Source organism: Mastomys coucha, unplaced genomic scaffold (genome assembly GCF_008632895.1).
Source record: "Mastomys coucha isolate ucsf_1 unplaced genomic scaffold, UCSF_Mcou_1 pScaffold5, whole genome shotgun sequence".
In the NCBI taxonomy this organism is placed as follows: Eukaryota; Metazoa; Chordata; class Mammalia; order Rodentia; family Muridae; genus Mastomys; species Mastomys coucha.
The window spans coordinates 25,938,089-25,956,172 of record NW_022196911.1 but is presented as its reverse complement, the minus strand read 5'-3'; the positions used below and the strand labels follow the sequence as shown (position 1 = coordinate 25,956,172).

General features: G+C 52.7%; 2 protein-coding genes across 6 annotated transcripts; both read right to left on the bottom strand.

The window, feature by feature from the left end:
* Positions 1–4,560: 4,560 nt before the first annotated feature.
* Positions 4,561–7,689, bottom strand: Mrpl28 (mitochondrial ribosomal protein L28). The gene is made up of 5 exons (XM_031351571.1): positions 7,330–7,689; positions 6,126–6,278; positions 5,570–5,704; positions 5,398–5,484; positions 4,561–4,897 (listed from the first exon to the last, which is right to left on the bottom strand). The coding sequence occupies exons 1-5, from the start codon at positions 7,615–7,617 to the stop codon at positions 4,787–4,789; spliced, it is 774 nt and encodes a 257-aa protein (XP_031207431.1). The 5' UTR covers positions 7,618–7,689; the 3' UTR covers positions 4,561–4,786.
* Positions 7,690–7,935: 246 nt separating this feature from the next.
* Pgap6 (post-glycosylphosphatidylinositol attachment to proteins 6) lies at positions 7,936–18,084 on the bottom strand. Of its 5 annotated transcripts, none has more exons than XM_031353419.1 (13): positions 17,967–18,084; positions 14,322–14,496; positions 14,032–14,239; positions 13,712–13,839; positions 13,245–13,513; positions 12,823–13,142; positions 12,311–12,401; positions 12,107–12,230; positions 11,729–11,865; positions 10,185–10,363; positions 9,962–10,108; positions 9,520–9,636; positions 7,936–9,242 (listed from the first exon to the last, which is right to left on the bottom strand). In XM_031353419.1, exons 1-13 carry the CDS (start codon positions 18,010–18,012, stop codon positions 8,946–8,948), a joined length of 2,238 nt encoding a protein of 745 aa, XP_031209279.1. In that variant the 5' UTR covers positions 18,013–18,084; the 3' UTR covers positions 7,936–8,945. The 5 variants fall into 5 exon arrangements, with proteins under 5 accessions (XP_031209279.1, XP_031209278.1, XP_031209280.1 ...); XM_031353418.1 differs by lacking the exon at positions 17,967–18,084 and adding an exon at positions 17,627–17,872; XM_031353420.1 differs by lacking the exon at positions 17,967–18,084 and adding an exon at positions 17,278–17,543.

Here is an 18,084-nt window from a genome sequence, read left to right as displayed (position 1 = left end):
CATTCTCTTATTGTAATATCATTGCCTGCTGAACACACACACACCTGCTGCCTAGAGCCTCCTAAGGCCCTAAGTATGGTCCTGCTCTCTATGGACCTGGGTCCCTGACTTGGAAAGACTCTGGAACCCTTCTCAGGATACAGGGCCTTCTGGAGAACACTGTACCCTCAGAGCCAACCAATATTAGTTCCTAATGAGATATTCCAGGATACTGCCAGAACAGAGATTCTCAGCAAGGATATGATGTAGCACACCTCCATGGACTGCCCATTCTGGTTACAGACCCAGAGCAAACTTGAATCCACTAACATCACAGTTCTGAGACATTGAGAATTAGCACTATCTGGTCAGACACCCCTGTGAGCAGCACTGCCTGGCCTAGAGCCCTGCAAAGGCCTGCATCCCACTTCCTAGGTAAAGCCCAGGCCACGCCTGCTGAACAGCATCTTCTCCAGGGCTCTCAGGAGCTCCCTAGAGAAAACCCAAGCCTGGCAGGCCCCCAGAAACCTAAGTGGCCAACAAGGAGGGTCCTGCCAAGACAAAGGGACCAAAGGGCCAGGATGGGTCCTGGGGTTCTTGCATCCAAAGAAGCAGGATGAGAACAAGCAGGGCTGGTCGTAGGACTCCAAGCTCGGATTGGTGACTCAGGGACCAGGCCTGGCATAGGTCATGGCTCAACAGCTTCACACTGGTCAGGCCTGGTGCCTCCTGAGCTGAAACTTGAAGGGTCTCCTTACCATATTGGAGGCCACCGGTAGACAAGTCTCATCCATGGGCAGGGTATAGGTGGGAATGGGTGCCTGGGCCAGCTGGTTGTGGGAAAGGGTCCATTCTACAGCACAATGTGAGTTTAGGGAGGTTGGGGTGAGCTGCACCAGATGAGCTGGGGTGATGTGGAGTTCCTCCTGCTGGCTAAGCTCTTCAGGCCCAGGGATCCATCCTGGGATGGCTCAGAATAGACAGGAGAAGACCTGGGTATCAAACACCCCAACCTGTGTTTGCAGGAGGGGTTCAAGTTGTCAAGAGACCTTGGTGGTAGCAGGCCAAGGCAGACAGGCCCTAAAGATATTCTGCAGGTATTTTCTTTCATGCTTTGCTACACCACCCCAGGCCACTTCCTCTTCCTGTTGGGGCACACGTGCTCTCCTGCTGCCCACTGCCACCTTACTCACAGGCAGGGGTGAAATGAGTGTGCCTCCAGTGGCTCTCTGGGCTCCCAAGTGCTGACAGGGCACACAGAACAAGGTCAAAGGTCCACTGGGCCCATCTGCTCTCCCCTATCTCCCTAAAGACCACCGTGAGGATCGACATGTATGTCACACTCTCAGAACAAGTCTGGTCTAGAGCTCTGGGCTGGGCTCACAAGCCGCCTCACCTCATCTCACCTTTGAATAGCGAAGGCTCTTTCTGCCCTGGTCTCATTTTTAACTGGAATGATGAAGGCACAGTTTTTCAGGCCTACACTGCCCACCCCCAGCAAACAGGAATCACAGTGGTGAGGAATCATAGCTGCAGTGACACAACCTCCTATCGACCCTTCTCATCACAACCAGCCACAGGCCTTTTGACATTAAGGCTGACCTCAGACTGTTGTCATTAAAGCATAGCGGGGCTGGGCAGTGGTGGCACATGTCTTTAATACCAGCACTTGGGAGGCATAGGCAGGTGGATTTCTGAGTTTCAGGCCAGCCTGGTCTACAGAGTGTGTTCCAGGACAGCCAGGGCTACACAGAGAAACCCTGTCTCGAAAAAACAAAAATACATAAAAAAAATAAATAAATAAATAAAGCATAGCGGGACGTGTTTCTGGCTTTTGATGGTTGGTCTTAGTACATACCCCCAGTGCAGGCCCTGAAACACAACCTACAGATAGGTTGGTTCCTGGAGCACACAAAGAACCAGGGAAAATGGCTAAGACAGCTGGAGTGGAGGACTCATGGCAGGCAAGAAAACACATACAGGTTCCCAGAGCTGGCATCTCAGCCCCTAGACCATGCGTGCTGTGGATTACCAACACAGGCTGGTCTCAGCGTGTATGTGCGGGTATGTGTAAGCAGGCACACTCCATGTTATATCAGCTCCACTCTGTAAGCTGGGACTCTCCCGCACCACACACAAGGAGGCAGCACAGGGTATAGATGGTTTGGGACCTTACTCAGGGAAGAGATAAGCTAACCATTACTATCTAGCATCACAATTTTCTGACCAAAGGATGTTGGTAAAGCTGGGCATGGCTCACACCCATAATCCAAGAACTCAAAAGGGTTGAGGCATTAAGTATACTTCATGTTCCAGGCCTTCTTGGGCTAAAGTGAGACCTGTCTCCAAAAAAATTGTATTTATGAAAATGTAATGAAAAAAATACTACATCCCATTAGAATGGAGCTATTCTGGGATTCAAGGCTAGGGCCACAGAGTTCTGCCTGGTCTTCTATTAGGAAAATGAAACTGCCTTAGACCTCAGCAGAGGTGACTAGCAGTGACCTATTCAGGCCACATTCAGCACCTGTTGCACAGATAGAGGTCAGAGTTTGTAAGCTCTTAAGTGTAGCCCTTGCCCTGTTTTCACTATATCCCTCAAGGTAGCCATGGTCTCTTGGGGCCCCAGGAAACTGACAAAAGATATCCTACAGGATCTAGCCAAGCCTGGGAGTAGGATGATGGGTGTGTATGTTGCTTCTATAGTTCCAGTATATGAGAAAGACAAAGACCTGAAGATCTGGCATTCAAGGCCAGCCTGGGCTCCATAATGGAAATGATCTCTACAAAAAGAATAAGCAACAATAATAACAACAAAAAGTCTACACAGGTCCTACTTGACCCAGGCCGAGACAGTGAAAAAAAACAGATAATCAGACAGGAAGCTAGCTGAACCAAGTCAGACAGTGGGGACATTCTATTCCACATCCCAACAAAGACCTAGCCCTAGCTGGAGGATACTGGTTTAAATTCAGGATTCAAACCACACTGACTATGATTTAAACAGTTAGGGTGAGCCTTTGGGTTGACCAATGCAATAGCTGGCTGGGTAGCATTTGCTTTAGGTTAAAAAAACAAAAACAAAAAACAACAAAAGGGCTGGCGAGATGGCTCAGCGGGTAAGAGTACTGACTGTTCTTCCAAAAGTCCTGAGTTCAAATCCCAGCAACCACATGGTGGCTCACAACCACCCATAATGAGATCTGACGCCCTCTTTGTGTGTGTCTAAAGACAGCTACGGTGTACTTACCTATAATAATAAATAAATCTTTAAAAAAAAACTTTAATTATACTCAGGGAGATGGTTGAGCCAGTAGACACTTGCCTAATGGCCTAAATCAACTCCCAACTTATCCCCTGACCTCCACATGCGCCATGGCACATGGAAGCACACATACACACTCAATAAATGTGATCTAAAAATTTTAACCTGGGCTGGAGAGATGGCTCAGCAGTTAAGAACACTGACTGCTAGCCGGGCGGTGGTGGCGCACGCTTTTAATCCCAGCGCTTGGGAGGCAGAGGCAGGTGAATTTCTGAGTTCAAGGCCAGCCTGGTCTACAGACTGAGTTCCAGGACAGCCAGGGCTAAACAGAGAAACCCCGTCTCGAACCCCCACACACCAAAAAAAAAAAAAAAAAACACAACACTGACTGCTCTTCTGAAGGTCCTGAGTTCAAATCCCAACAACCACATGGTGGCTCACAACCATCTGTAATGGGATCTGATGCCCTCTTCTGAAGACAGCTACAGTGTACTTACATACAGTAAATAAAAAGTTAACTTCATAATTATACACAGAGCAAGAGTATTATGTGATCAGCAGGGACACAGAGGCCAGGACAGACTAAGTGAGCCCTAATCCTTCTGTATGTCTGTGTAGGCCCCCTAACACTGGAAGAAGGGCTGCATGTCAGCTTTGGATTAAGCATCAAGAACACAGCCAAGCACAGGCACCCCTATTGTCTCTCCGTAGACACCGTAGCCAGGGGCCATGCCCAAATAAAGCAGGTACCTAATGTTCCCTTCTACACCAACCAGATGTGGGGCTCTGGGAGCTCAGTGCCCACGACCACCTCATCTCCCTCCACACATAGTTAAGGAGACCCTCCTTGACCTCCCCAAAGAAAGGAATGGATTTCAGTGCTAATGTCTGAGTCCTGAGCTCTCAGGGCAAAAAAAGGCTCCAAAGTCAGTAACTGGCCTGTCTTCCTGCCTCAAGCCATAGCCCCAACCACAAGCAATGGGGGCACTTAAGGATGGGAAAGTCCATTGTGCCCTACTTTCTGCATCATTGCAGGGGAGATACTGACAGAAGCTCTGGACCTAGAAAGTTCCCCACTTTTAGCTCTTGAGGGCATACTGCAGAGACCCTTCCCAGGCCGGACCCACGCCCCAGGCTCCATTCCTGTGCCCTGGAAAACACCAGGGGCATATAGATGTAATCCAACTCGCTATGTCCTGATGCCTCACACACAAAGGATATAAACACCAAAGAGCCACAGCTGGACAGTGCAAACAGTCCACCTGTGTTTCTGGGACAGAGGAATGACCAGGACAAGAACGCACAGGACTCCAGACTTCCAAGCAAACCAACACACTTTACTGTGGCTCAGACTGCCTCAGACTGTTACTTGTTCCAGCCCGAGAACTCTAGCGCTGTAAGGACTTGACCAGCTTGGACAGGTATTGGCTCCACTCCAGACCTCCACGAGTCCTGGCACAGAAGGGTTCTCTGAAAAGTCTACTACAGGAACTGTGTGCTCAGCATATGCCCACTGCCCACAGGAGAGGCTGAGCCCAGTGGTCAGGCGTGGTCGCCGGCTCTCTTCTGCACCACTGCAGGCGTGGACAGAGCCTGCTCCTGAAGCCGCTGGACCAGCTCCTCTACGTAGACCTTGAACAGGGGTACAGGGTCCTAAAGGGGAGAGGTCATGGTAAGGCTCAACATAGCCCAGAGATGGCACTCTAAGGAGCGTGGTAGCCAGCTGCTTCTGGCTGAACATGGTAAGGCACTGGGATACAGGAGGGCTGGGGACAATACTCGACATCCTGGAAGGCAGTGTGATCACCAAAAGAGGACTGCTTTCCCTAGACACCAAAACACACATCTACCCCTGCCTTCCCTGTAACTGTCGGCCACCACAGGCTCTTGGCTATTCTTGGAAACAGACACGAATGGCGCATCCTAGGGGATGCTGAGTGATTAAGAAAACACCTAGTGCCAAAGATCCCCAGGCATTCAGGGAAGAGGGGGAAGGACTTCAGGAGACAGGCATGATGTGCTTCTTCAAAACAGAAGGAACCAAGTATATAGCAGCATTCCCATGTGGCAGTTCCTAAGTGCTAGCCTCCCTGTACCCCTCGGCACTCCACCTCAGCGGCCTGAGGTCGGCCAGCACGAAGGCGCTCGCTCACCTTTTCCTCCAGAAGCCTCTGTTTCTCCAAGGCCTCCTCCAGCGTCAGGCCGACCCACTCAGCCTCTGCCTCCGGGATGACAAAGCTCTGAACAAGCAGGAGAGGACTGCGTAAGGTGCAGGGGAACAAGGCCAGGAGCCTCGGGCAGCAAGCAGGCTGGGGAAACTCTCACCCTGTACTTGTCATAGATGGCTGCTCTCCGCTCAGGGTTATCCGGGTGGAGCTGTGGGTCCTGGCGAGCAAGCCTCAGCAGCATCCCTCGCTTCAGGTCCATGCCAAACTTGGAGCACAGGTCCTCCTTAGGGGTCTGGCAGAAGGTTCACATAGGGCCAGGTGCTACAGCAGGCTCCCACCCCACCCCATCCGCTGACCCTGTGGGTTCTTCTTCAGCTGCTAGCAGCCCTAAGCTAGACCACAGCAGAACAGGCATTGGGATTAGCGCCAGCATCCAAGCCTACATGGGTCAGGCCCAAGGCAACTCCAAGAGAAGAGGTGGCTACGACCATTGGTCAAGTCAGCCGCTCGCAGGGAGTGACCACAGCAAGACAGACAGAAAGCTTCAGGGGGCTGCACCAACAGGGACTCAATCCCACTTAGCAATTACATATTGCTAAGTAAGGCTTGTAATGGTTATCCCAGGTGCTCCACACTCCCTACCCACGCATGCAATGCACTCTGCACTTCCCTTGAGTCTGACAAGACCTTGTAGTGCACAAACCCCTGCTTGCCTTGAGAATATAGAAGTCGAATCCGTAGGCCTCATCAATGAGATCCAGGGTCCTCATGGTCACAGTCACGGTGAACTTCTTGTCCAGGATTTCACTGTAAAGCTCCCGAGTGAACAGCTGAGGTTTCCACACCTTCTTCACCCTCTTGGAGAGCTAAGTGTGCAAGAGAAACTTGCTGTTTTCCTACAGACCAAGTGAGCCATGCCCTCTCCCTTCCTCAGGACCTTTGATGCTAGTTAGGGTTCCTGGGCTGGCTCTGGATACCAACCCATCTGGTTCTCTCAGGCTAGCCCTAACGCTACTGGTGTATGTTCCAGATTCTCACACAGTGAAAACCCAATAGCCACTGGCAAGTGAAATGGCACACTGGAAGGCCTGAAACATACTGTCTCCTCCCACAGGGCTTCGCTAGGAGCAGAGCATCACCAGAAGAGATGGACTCCAGGCTCTGTCCTAGTAAGCTATCCTTGCAAGCATCTCAGTCCTTGTAATGTTTCTTGTTTGTTTGGTTTTTGGTTTTGGTTTTTCAAGGCAGGGTTTCTCTGTGTAGCCCTGGCTGTCCTGGAACTCACTCTATAGACCAGGTTGGCCTCGAACTCAGATATACGCCTGCCTCCCAAGTGCTAGGATTAAAGGCATGTGCCACCACTGCCCGGCTCTTTGTAATGTTTATGTAGAAGTTATTATCCTGTCACAAGAATTAGGGAAAAGCGCATAAAAACTAGCAGGTGACAACCAGATTTCGCTTCTCCCTCCTCTTCAGCACAAGCTTCGAATCTATTCTTCCTTTCTTTTCTCCGTTACTGCCCCACTCCATTCTTACTTTTTTTGCTTTGCTTTGGTTTGGTTTTTTTCGAGACAGAATTTCTCTGTATAGCCCTGGCTGTCCTGGAACTCACTCTGTAGACCAGGCTGGCCTCGAACTCAGAAATCCGCCTGCCTCTGCCTCCCAAGTGCTGGGATTAAAGGCGTGCACCACCACTGCCAGGCTCCATTCTTACTTTTGATGGCCACCTGATCCAGGGCTACCCTACTACAGGACTGCACTAGACTTTACTATCAGAGTTTTCCAAATCCTCGCCGCCTCACGTGTTAGCATGCTCCATAAACAAAATGCCTGTGCCAGTCAGGCTGACGGTCTGTAGCGCCCAGAGCAGAGCCTGCTCAGCAAAGCATGCAGAACCGCGAGATGGTCCGCACCCACCTTGTCGTTATTGGCGTATCTGTAGCCCAAAATAAAGCCCTCTCCACCCCACAGTCCCTGCTGGGACTCTGGAGGGTAGTAAATTGGAATGGGTACATCCTCAACGCGCTCGCGCTGCCCGTTCTTGGGGTTGATCTTGAACTTGGCCCCGTGAGGTTTGTAGTGTACCGGGGTCGGCGTCCGCTCTTCTTCCAGGGAGCGCAAGAAGTGGGCGGGCAAGCGCGCGCAGATGCCTTGCCGCAGCCGCAGTTTCTGCCACAGGTGGACAGGATACTTGTGCAACGGCATCTCGCGACCCTCTACTTTAGGGAACGCGCGCCCGCGCCTCCCGGAACCGGAATAGCGTCACCGAACGTGCCCCTTTGCTCACTGCCGATTGGCAGCAGCGCCCATCCATCTAAACTAATCCCTTTCCCTCCGCCTCCTTTAGGGACCATGAAAATTTATCTACTGCGAATGCAATGAACGGGTCAAGGCACCGTCTGCCAAGTGCAGCCCAGGAGTTCCCCAGTAGCTTTGGCAGGCCTGTTGGGAAAAGGCTACCCTGAGCTCAGCCTCCTTTTCCCTCCAGGGACGCAAGAAAAGAAAAAAAAAGACACTCATTTGGTTTGAAAAATCATTGTAGAATATTAAATTCACCAATTACATAAAAATATGCCTTCATATCTTAGAACAGTAACATTTTTCCACCCACCCCCACCCCCAACAGTACATACATGTTTCCCCCTTTCAGGGGCTAAAGTGTGCTTTGGTGGCCAGATGAAGGATGTCAGTAGCTTGGGAAGGAGCCCAGAAGCCTACATCTGTAATCCCAGTACTCAGAGCAGATGGGCCTCACAGTGGGAACCGAAAGGACAGGGCACACTGCACTGCCAGCTCAGTGATCCCACCAGACTAGAAGATTGGGCCAGGACTCCAGAACCCACTCATCAATCCTCAGTTGATCCAGTAGGGGTCAGCCTCATCCAAGTGCCTAGGGCCAGCACAAGAGACTGCTCACCAGACTGGGGCCTAGGATCCTTAGGTGAGGAGGGACACCAGCGAGCATTGTGTGCCTTCTGGAGCCGCACCTCATACAGCTGAGCAGCCTGCTACCCCAGGCTCTTCCCAGAATCTCCTGCTCCAACAGACAATGAGGGAGGGACAGCACACAGCACCCCTTAATTAGCTCTCTGATGACCCTGGACTCTACCATAGCAACTGCAGCAACAGGGCATCCCCATGCCAAGGCAGGATGGCATTCAAGGGTACACAATGTCAGGGACAGTGACTTCTGTGCACTCAGCCTTCCTTGCTTGTGGGCCTCCTATCAAAGCTTCCCAAAGGAAAGGGACCACGGAATCCCTTTTCTGTATCTCCAGCCATAAGAGTGATCTGCCCACACATGGTACCTGTGGCCTCCAGGTGGAAACAGCTGTGACCTTCAGAGGAATTGGCAGCAGCCATAAAGATTTTAGGGGGTGGAGGGGGGATCTTCTCCTCTGGAGAAAGAAACCAAGGGTCTCAGGACAATTTTATTCAGATGGAAACCTGGTTGGGGATAGACAGGCACCTCTCTCGCTCCTGTCCTAGCTGAAGAGATTGTTAGAGTGTCGGGTGTCCATGAGCCAGCCTTATCACGTGACTGTGTACAACTCATCCCGATCATTCCTGCAGATCTGGTAGTGACAGGGGAACTTCTGCAAACAAGCCCAGGACTCAGCTTTTTCCTCTCGTGGTGGCAGAAGAAACGCTGCACTACCAGCCAGTAGGATGTGCCAAATGCTGTGGGTGTAGTAGTAATTGTCACTGGTCATCATTGAAGTGTACATGGCAATGCCTATGGAAGCCATGGAGATGCCAGGCAGGAGGTAGAAGACCCAGCGTTGCCACGAGGTCGGGTAGCACTGTCGCCGGTGCCCACAGCGGTATATCTAGAGTGGACAGCCACGTGGGAGTTGGTCGGTGCAGGCCCAAAGCCAGGAATTATGGGGTCTATCTAGAACTAGGCAGGAGAACGGCATATGGACTCATGCCTAGTGGTTATTGGCCAGAGACCTAAGGCACACAGCCAGTCTGGGGCTCTATGGGTAGCTGCTACTGGCTCTGAACAGATGTGGAGTTTTGGAGCCCTCCCAGCACAGATGGAATTAAGGGCCTGGCTCTCTTCTCCCTGCGTCTAAGCAGGAGACTATATGCCCTGCTCCTTACCCACATGGAGGCCATGATCACAAAAGCAAAGACACAAGGTCCCATCAAGTTCCAGATGCCCCTGCGATCCATCTGCAGGGACATGGCGATGACAAGTGTGCCGAGGACAAGTAGTACCTAGGAGAGACACAGTGGTTTGTAGGGTCATAGGAGCGTTCGGCTGGAAGCACCTGTGATGGCACAAGACACAATAGGTACTGGTGGCCAGGGATGCTGATTGCAAGTGTCACCAGCAGATTCTGCCCCATTCCTGCTCAGCCCCTGGGAGGGAAGGGCCCTTCCTCTACTCCCTTTGCTGTGTCCAAAGGACATTTGGAGGACTAGGTGATGATGTCCACTCCTAATGGACAGTCTTGTATACACTTGCATGATCCTACATGCCAAGCCTTCCAGGATCTCTAATCAGGATGTCCTTAGATACAACGTGTATCACAATACTCACCTGTTTCAGGATTGTCTTCAGACGGGCCATGCAAAGAATGGTCACCCAGGTGGACGCCCCAGAGCCCAGAAAGTCGCAGTACTGTAGCGTGTCGTAGCTGAGGATGCACAACACTGCCTCCCCAGGCTGGTCACAGGCGTGGTAGAACTGTGAGGTGAAGCAGTGAGCAAGCAGACCTGACCTCCCCACCCAGAGTTCCCAAGAGGGTTAGGGCCAAGCCTACCGTGGAGAAGAACATGGTGTAAAAGTAGACAGAGGCCTCAACCAGGAAGGAGCGGTGCAGGGATATAGCAATGGGGGCCAGGAACATGAGGTTGCTGAGTGTGAGTAGAAGCGCTGCTGCCCTCTGCTGGGCTACGGTCTGGGCTGTGCTGTTGTCGGTGCAGCCCCACCCACGCCAACCTGGGGGGCACACAATACCCAGGTGTGAGCTTCTGAACTTTAGGGCCCTTCCTCACCCTGAAGGATGCTATATAGACAAGCCTAATGGAATCCACGGGTATAGGAGGAGGAAATCGGCACTGATAGAAACTGGTATAGGTAATGGTGGGCAGGCATGGGCAAGTGGAGACAAAAGTGGAAGATGCATGTAGACACAGGGAGGTCTGGACGAGAGTATGTGTATCCACAGCAGGCATGGTCAGGTGTGGAGGAGGGATAAGCATATTCAGTAGGTATGGACAGGTGTGTGTAGACATAGGTAGGTGTGGCCAAGTGTGTTCTGCAGTGAGCAGGCATGAGCACGGAGAAAGTTGTGGGAACAGGTATGATGAGAATTGGTAGGGACAGATATAGAGATATGTGGACATGTAGGAGCCAGTGTTGTGAGTATGGACAGACAGAAACAAGTGTGAATATGTAGAAACTGTGGTGAAAAGTGTGAATCAATATGTAGTCACAAAAAAAGTGTGAGCAGGGGCTGGTGAGACGGCTCAGTGGTTTGGAACACTGACTGCTCTTCCAGAGGTCCTGAGTTCAAATCCCAGCAACCACATGGTGACTCATAATCATCTATAATGGGATCAGATGCCCTCTTCTGGTGTGTCTGAAGACAGCTATAGTATGGTCATTTATTTATTTTATGTATATGAGTACACTGTAGCCACACGGATGGCCATGAGCCATCATGTGGCTGCTGGGAATTGAACTCAGGACCTCTGCTTGCTCCGGTCCAGCTCGCTCCAGTGTAATACACTGTAGCTGTCTTCAGACGCATCCGAAGAGGGAGTCAGATCTCATTACAGATGATTGTGAGCCACCATGTGGTTGCTGGGATCCGAACTCAGGACCTTTGGAAGAGCAGTCAGTGTTCTTACCCACTGAGCCATCTCGCCAGCCCCTACAGTATAGTCATATATATGAAATAAATAAAATAAATCTTGGCCAGGCAGTGGTAGCGCACGCCTTTAATTCCAGCACTTGGGAGGCAGAGGCAGGTGGATTTCTTAGTTCAAGGCCAGCCTGGTCTACAGATTGAATTCCAGGACAGCCAGGGCTACACAGAGAAACCCTATTTCAAAATAATTAAAAAAAAAAAAAAACAAAGTATTTTTTAAAAAAAGTGTGAGCAGTAGGACACAGCACAAATGAGTGGGCAAGGCAAACAACTGTAGGCGCCGGGTGGGTAAGGTTAGGCAGGACGCAAGCAATGCCACAGTCAGGAAGCAACACCTCTCCTGCAAATCAGTGTCCCTCCCGCCTGGACTGGGGGCCAGGAGGAGTGGGAGGGAGCGTTGTCCCTGCTTTACTCTGCAAGCTCATCCTCACCTGCCTTGCAGCTGCAGCCTGCGTACAGATAGCCATATCTCCGGAGCAGGAGACACTGTCCATAGGGCCCACAGTCATTCAAACAGGGCACCAGATACAAGACGGTCTCCACTCGAACCACGGCCTGTTCACAGTCCCTACAAAGAAGTGGCCTGAGAAGGCTGGTTGTAGTGCTCTTGCTGGCGGCTTTACCGCTAGGACTCCCAAGCCTAGAGCCAAGCCCTCCGGGCTCCAGCAGCTGGGATTCCCATTTCCCCTGCTTGTGCTGATGTGGGATGGGGGCAGTGGGAAAGGAGAACCCCCTCCTAACTCAAAGATGCTTCCCACTCTTCACTGTTACCAGCCCATGTCATGTTGCCCAGGCCCAGATTCACATACTCAGGACTCTCAGGGCACACAAGCTGCAAGGAGAGGTACCAGTTGTCTGTCTCCGGGTAGGGGATGATGAGGTTGGCCATGTGAGATGAGGCACTCAGAAACATGGGATAGCCCTGGAAGAAGGCTGCATGGGTTGGGAGGGCCTGTCAGAGGTGGCTAGAGGGGCCAATCACTCTCTCCACCAAAACTGCCTGCCCAGAATACCTGTGGTGCAGTTGAGTGAAGTGTTGAAGTTGAGGAAAGGTGAGGCAGCATTCACACAAGCGGCTACCAAGGTGCCATTGGTGACATCTGTCTAGAAGGGGAAGTAGAGTGGGTTAGCCATTGTCACCCCTCAAAAGGCACCTAAGAAGCAGCTTGCCTCCCTGCCTTGTATTTTAGCCCAGTCATGCTGGGTCCCTTTTTGAGGGGAGGGAGGACTCCTGCTAGCCCACAGTTCATCGTGGTCCCAATTTACCTCAGCTGTCTCCTGTTCTGGCCATTTCCCTGCCCATTTGCACAGATACAATTATAACTTCTGACAGGGACCGGGCTTCAGCTAGGGGAAAAGTCTTTTATCCTCAGAGGAATCCCCTTCTAGCCCATGCTATTGGTCTCATGCGATAGCCTGAAAGGCCCCTTCACCCCCAGTCTCAGAGCTGAAGTTACCCTGTACCCTGAGCCAAGCCCAGGTCACAAGCAGCTGTAGACAGCTTCCGCGGGCTTCCAGACGATACCTTGTTAGCCTTCAGGATGATGATGAGGGAGCCTCCGCTGTCCATGCCTGTATCAAGACGGAGTTGCACTACAGAAGGCATGCTCGAATACACCAGCACGAAGGCCCCATTCAAGGGCTGGAAGTGTACAGACACCACATCTGTGTCCTCCCTCAGGACTGGATAGTTCAGGAGACAGAAGGGGCCACTGTACACCCTGCTACTCCTGCCCAGGTCCCAGTGGGCAGTGTTTTGGGACAGCTGGACTGCAGAGGTATCATAAGTCTGGTTTGGGTTGTTTTGTGTAAGATGATGGAAGGTCACACTCCATGGCTTACACGCTGTCAAAAAGACAAAGGGCTCAGCGGGAAGAAAGCCCGAAGCTTTGGGGGAGGTAGACAGAACCCGTCTACCCCTCCCTCCTTCCCTTCCATGGAGCCCACCTGTAAAGGCAGCTTTAACAGTGAAGCCTACTGTCACATGAGGTTCAGCCAGGCTCTCAACTGTCACTTGTAGCCACTGGCCCCAGGGAGGAGAGGACAGAAGCAAATGGCAGGAGGGAGCGAGGCCAGTGCAAGTCAGCACCCTCTGGAAGTTTCTAGGCAGGGTGGTTGCACCCGCTGTGAGGCGTACTGGGCAGCCAGGGCTCACACTGGACACACAGCCCTGCAGTTCCAACCGAAGCTCCTGGGTGTATTCAGGAACAAAGATCCTGTGGCAAGGTGGTGACTCAGACTCGTGAGCTCGCACTGTGTACTCACTTCTAACATGCTTAGGGGAGGCATCTGCCCTCTCTTCCCAGTGTGTCTCTAAGCTTTCTCACCGGCAAGATGAGATGGTGGTACCACCCACCCCAAACCCAAAGGTTGAGGCTACAGGACAGACTTGGCCTCCCATGATCCCCACTCACTTGAGGTAGCTGGGGTAGGACAGCAGCGTCTGTGGGAGGGGAACGTCAGGCTCTAGAACGGAGAAATCAACTACCCTCATTACCAGCATATCAGGCTGGAAGATGTAGGCACAGGTTGGAACAAAGCCCTGGGAGAGAATAAGGCAGGAAGAGATAGGGGTTATAGAATGCAGGATATAGGCCAAAGGAGAAGATGGGGAACCGAGCTGAATCTAGAGTCAGGTAGTTGAGAGTAAGGCCTGCCCAGGCATGGACAAGGGGCTGAGACCTCCATGTATCAAGGGGCTGAGACCTCCATCCCAGGAGGTCAGCCCCCTCACCTTCACCTGGATCTTCTGGGATGAGGGAGGGAGGTGAGCAACCAGGAACCAATCCCCAGGGGCTGGGTGGGAGATGTTGACTGAGGTGTTGCCCAGCATCATTGTGCTCAGGAATGTCCTGATATGGAAGGAGGCATAGCTCAAGGTGTTGTCGGGGAAGCTGGTACCCAGTGGGTTGATGACAGGAGGGGCACCATAGCGGAAATGCCTGGAAGAGATCGTGTCAAGCAGGGGTAAGAGTCAGGGTTTCCGCCAGGCACAGGTGCTGGGGCAGAACACTAGGTACCTACACTGTGATCTCTACGTCGGTGCATGAGGGACCTCCCTGGGACACATGCAGCAGCCAGTGAAGCCGCACAGTGTCCGGGGGCACGCGGAAGTGGAAGAGCCGGGTGCTGCCATACCAGCTGTAGAAAGACAGTTTCTGCGGGGCCTGTGAGAAGTGCTCAGATACCAGTCCAGCCTCTGCAGGGAAAAGGGAACCATCGGGTAGGTGGGGCGGACAGGAAACACGGGCCTGGGAAGTACCTGTCTGTCAAGTCTTAGACCCACCCTGAACTTTATCATTCAGACTTTGACCTTAGCCAAAGTAGAAAATGCCTTTCGGTACCTGCAAGTAGCCAGCAGTGATCCGAAATCTCTACTAAAAATGAGCAGTTAGTTAATCCTCAGCTTCCTCTCTCTAGATGGCCGGGGACTCTGCCTTCTCACACTACAGCAACTTGTAAACAATGAAGCCAGTAGCCCTATTAACCACCACCTCCGGTTGGACCCTCCCAGGGTGGGTCTTCTTGCGAGCTAGTCAGTTGCACCCCCTGCACTATATCCTGGTACATCCAAGCCAAGAAATGGAGACTGAAAGACAGCAGGGGGCAGTCTGGAAGGAGACCCCACCGCTGCTACCTTGAACACAGGCCTACAGCAAAGACTCCTCTGAACCTCCTAGAACCACATGGGCAGGTAGGAAGCCTTAGGTCCAGAAGATGTCTGTCTCTCCAACTTGTTACAACACAGCCTGATCCTTCCCCAGTGAAAGACCATAATGAGGGACTACAGTCCAGAAGCCTGGAACCAAGGGACAGGTAGTCTCTCTGTTCCAAACGGGCGAGACCTCCAACTGCCTTCAGGGAACACACCCATGCATGGTGGTACAAAGATGAAAGACTAGGCAGATAAACTCCCTAGAGCCCCCAGACAAGGGCATCATGTGGCCTCAGGCCTGCATCATCTTACAGACTCCTACCCCATACTCAGTGCCAGCTCAGGCCTTGTGTCTGTATGATCTTGGGTATCCCTCACCTCTCTAGATCCCTGTATCCCTATGAGTAGGCTAAAGCAGACTGTTGGTCCCTTTAAAGTTAATGAGTAAAAAGTGCTCTAAGAGAAACACAGTACTATTTGGCACCCTTCCCACTCAGGAAGCCTCCCTTTGCCCCACTGTAAAAGTGGTGCCTGGTTCCCCCAGGAGGAGAGGAGAGGGAGTCAGGTGAGCAGCTGGCAGTCTTGCCAGACACGTGACTCCTCCAAACAGAGGCACCTGGAGGAGAGCTGGAGGAAAGCTAAGGGAACTGCACAAGAGCCTGGCATGGGGGCAGGGCAGAGTGAAGCTCCCTCATGAATCCCAAGCTCTCTGCTGCCTGCAGGTCCCATTCACCAGGCTGAGGACTGAATGCCAGGAGCTGCTACGTGGTAATAGGATAATGGAGCAGAAAAAAAACTGTGAGGCAGAATATTGCTCTCCCAGCTGAAGCAGAACAAGTTCCCCACCCTCTAGGACTGTGGGGTCTTGGATAGGCAGATACCCAAACCTCTGAGGAGGCCCCATGGGAGAGATTACCCTACAGTGTGCAGCACCCTTAACCTGCTAAGGGAAAAAGCCCTTGGGCCCCACAAAGCCTTTGTGAAGGAGGGATACTTGGAATAGAGCTGACATCTGTGATGTTTGGATACTTAGATGAGACCTACTAGGCTTGCTTTAAAACCAAGTACCAAACTCTCATGTCTAAATAACCCCTCCAGACTTCCTTTTTTTTTTCAAGACAGGTTTCTCTATTTAGCCTCTATGTAGGCTGTCCTGGAACTAACTCTGTAGACCAGGCTGGCCTCCAACTCAGAAATCTGCCTGCCTCTGCCTCCCAAGTGCTGAGATTAAAGGCAAGGACCACTACTGCCTGGCTCCAGACTTCCTTGATGAAACACACTTTGTTGAACATTTAGGACCTGGGCAACTGGCATGGTAGGGTGAACCCCAGGCAACATTAGAAAGGACGGGGAGCGCCAGCTGAGCAAGCCCCTGTCTGCCCCAGAAGTCTCTCCCATTGGCATAAGCTTGAGAGTGGGCAAAGAAAGTCCTGAACTTTCCCTGGTAGCTTAAGCAAAGATACTCTGCTCCACACCTTCCAAACCCCAGCAACTGTCAGAGATACTGCCCACATACATGTCGAAGCAGCCATGGCCACAGAGCCACTTGTCCCCCACCTAGCTATCCATGCTCATGTGGGCCTGATCCCAGGGCTGTCGAAAGAAGAGCAAATCGGATGTGGTATGGGGCAATTTATCAGAAGGTCTTTAGGGAACGCTGCCTTTCTTTTTTTTTTTTTTTTTTTTTTTTTTTTTTTTTTGGTTTTTTGAGGCAGGGTTTCTCTGTGTAGCCCTGGCTGTCCTGCCTCTGCCACCCAAGTGCTGGGATTATAGGCGTGCGAGACATTGCCTTTCATTTCAAGCTGTGCCAAGCTCAGAAACCAGAAGAAAAAGAGCTCCAAGGAGCAATATTTCAAGGGGTTGGGGGTAGTTAGTGGAAAGAGAATGTAGAGTAAGCATCAGGAACGGTCTAAAGAATACCAGGGAGGCCAAATGACTCCCGGGGAGTTTCCGGCGACACTGGACAAGGGAAGGTACTCATCTTTCCTATTTCTAAATGTCTAGGGGTAGGCAGAACTGTTTACCCCTGTTCTGCCTCAAGCAGAACCCAGAGGGTCAAAGATCTAACTGCCTCCTTAAACCGTAGTCCAACGCGTTCCCACTTGGAGATCAGAAATACAAAAGGCAGTTGGAAAGCTCCCCTATAAGGGAGTACCCTTTCGTTACATCCATTCTGGTCAGCCAGCTTCTTCAGGGACAGCTGGCAGCACAGTCGGTGAGAAGCAAAATCAGCAATTAAGAGTGACCTTCCTAGGATTGGAATATGAACATAGTGCTGGCTAGACCCCCTAGCCCAGGGTCTGCCCAACTTTCTCTAGCTCTTCCCTTCTACCGGATGACGGCTCTTGAGTCGGTTCATTTATTCTTCGGAGATAGGCTCTTCTACCTCCCAGTTCTTAGGTGCCACAGTCGCGCCTCTAAAGCGCAGGAGAGACGGACCGGCAGTGAGCGAACTCGGCGGGCCCGGAACGGAAAAGCGGGCATGGGGGGGAGGGGTCTGGCCCGGATGCCCCGCAGGGGGCGCAACCCAAGGTGGGAACCATGTTTCGACGCCGCGCCAGGTGAGCGCACAGGTGCCCCCCCGTGAGTCACAATCCGCCCCGCCCCCCGCCCGCCCGCCCGCCCCCTGTCCCGGGCCCGCGCCGCCGATGGCGCTGCAGGCCCGCGGGCTCACCGCTCTCCTTGTTGTTGCCGGCGGCGGCAGGCGGAGGCCGAGCCAGGAGCAGCAGCAGCGGCAGCAACGACCCGGCCGCTGCCGCCCGCGCTGTGCCCCGGGCCCCAACCCGGCCCATGGCTCGGCGCTCGGCCCGTGCTACCCCTCCCGCGTCCCGCGCCACTCGCCCCCGCCTGGGCAGCCCCCGCCGCCTCTGCGGCCGCCGCCGCTGCCTCTGCCCGGAGCTCCCATGGCTCGGATAGACCTGCCGCCAGCGCCCCGGGCACTTCCGCCTCCGAGGCCCCGCCCCGCGGGGAGCCGGCCTGCCGGCTAGGTCCCTGAGGATGCTGGACCGCGTCACCTTGGCCAGAGTGGAGACGAACAGCGGGGGCCGGGGAAGGTCGCATTCCAAGGGAACGCAGATTCACTGCGGATCAATCAGCTTGAGGGGACGGGCGGCAAAGGATGAAGGGTCCCGT

What these genes read in the sequence shown, in the direction of transcription:
- Pgap6 (XM_031353418.1), bottom strand. Translation starts at nt 17,744, where the DNA reads ATGGGCCGGGTTGGGGCCCGGGGCACAGCGCGGGCGGCAGCGGCCGGG. An exon ending in ACCGACGTAGAGATCACAGT is followed by an intron (nt 14,240 to 14,321) that starts GTAGGTACCTAG and finishes GATCTCTTCCAG; the next exon opens with GCATTTCCGCTATGGTGCCC. An exon ending in TGTTAAAGCTGCCTTTACAG is followed by an intron (nt 13,143 to 13,244) that starts GTGGGCTCCATG and finishes TCTTTTTGACAG; the next exon opens with CGTGTAAGCCATGGAGTGTG.
- Mrpl28 (XM_031351571.1), bottom strand. Translation starts at nt 7,617, where the DNA reads ATGCCGTTGCACAAGTATCCTGTCCACCTGTGGCAGAAACTGCGGCTG. An exon ending in TCGACTTCTATATTCTCAAG is followed by an intron (nt 5,705 to 6,125) that starts GCAAGCAGGGGT and finishes ACCTTCTGCCAG; the next exon opens with ACCCCTAAGGAGGACCTGTG. An exon ending in AGAGGCTTCTGGAGGAAAAG is followed by an intron (nt 4,898 to 5,397) that starts GTGAGCGAGCGC and finishes TCTCCCCTTTAG; the next exon opens with GACCCTGTACCCCTGTTCAA.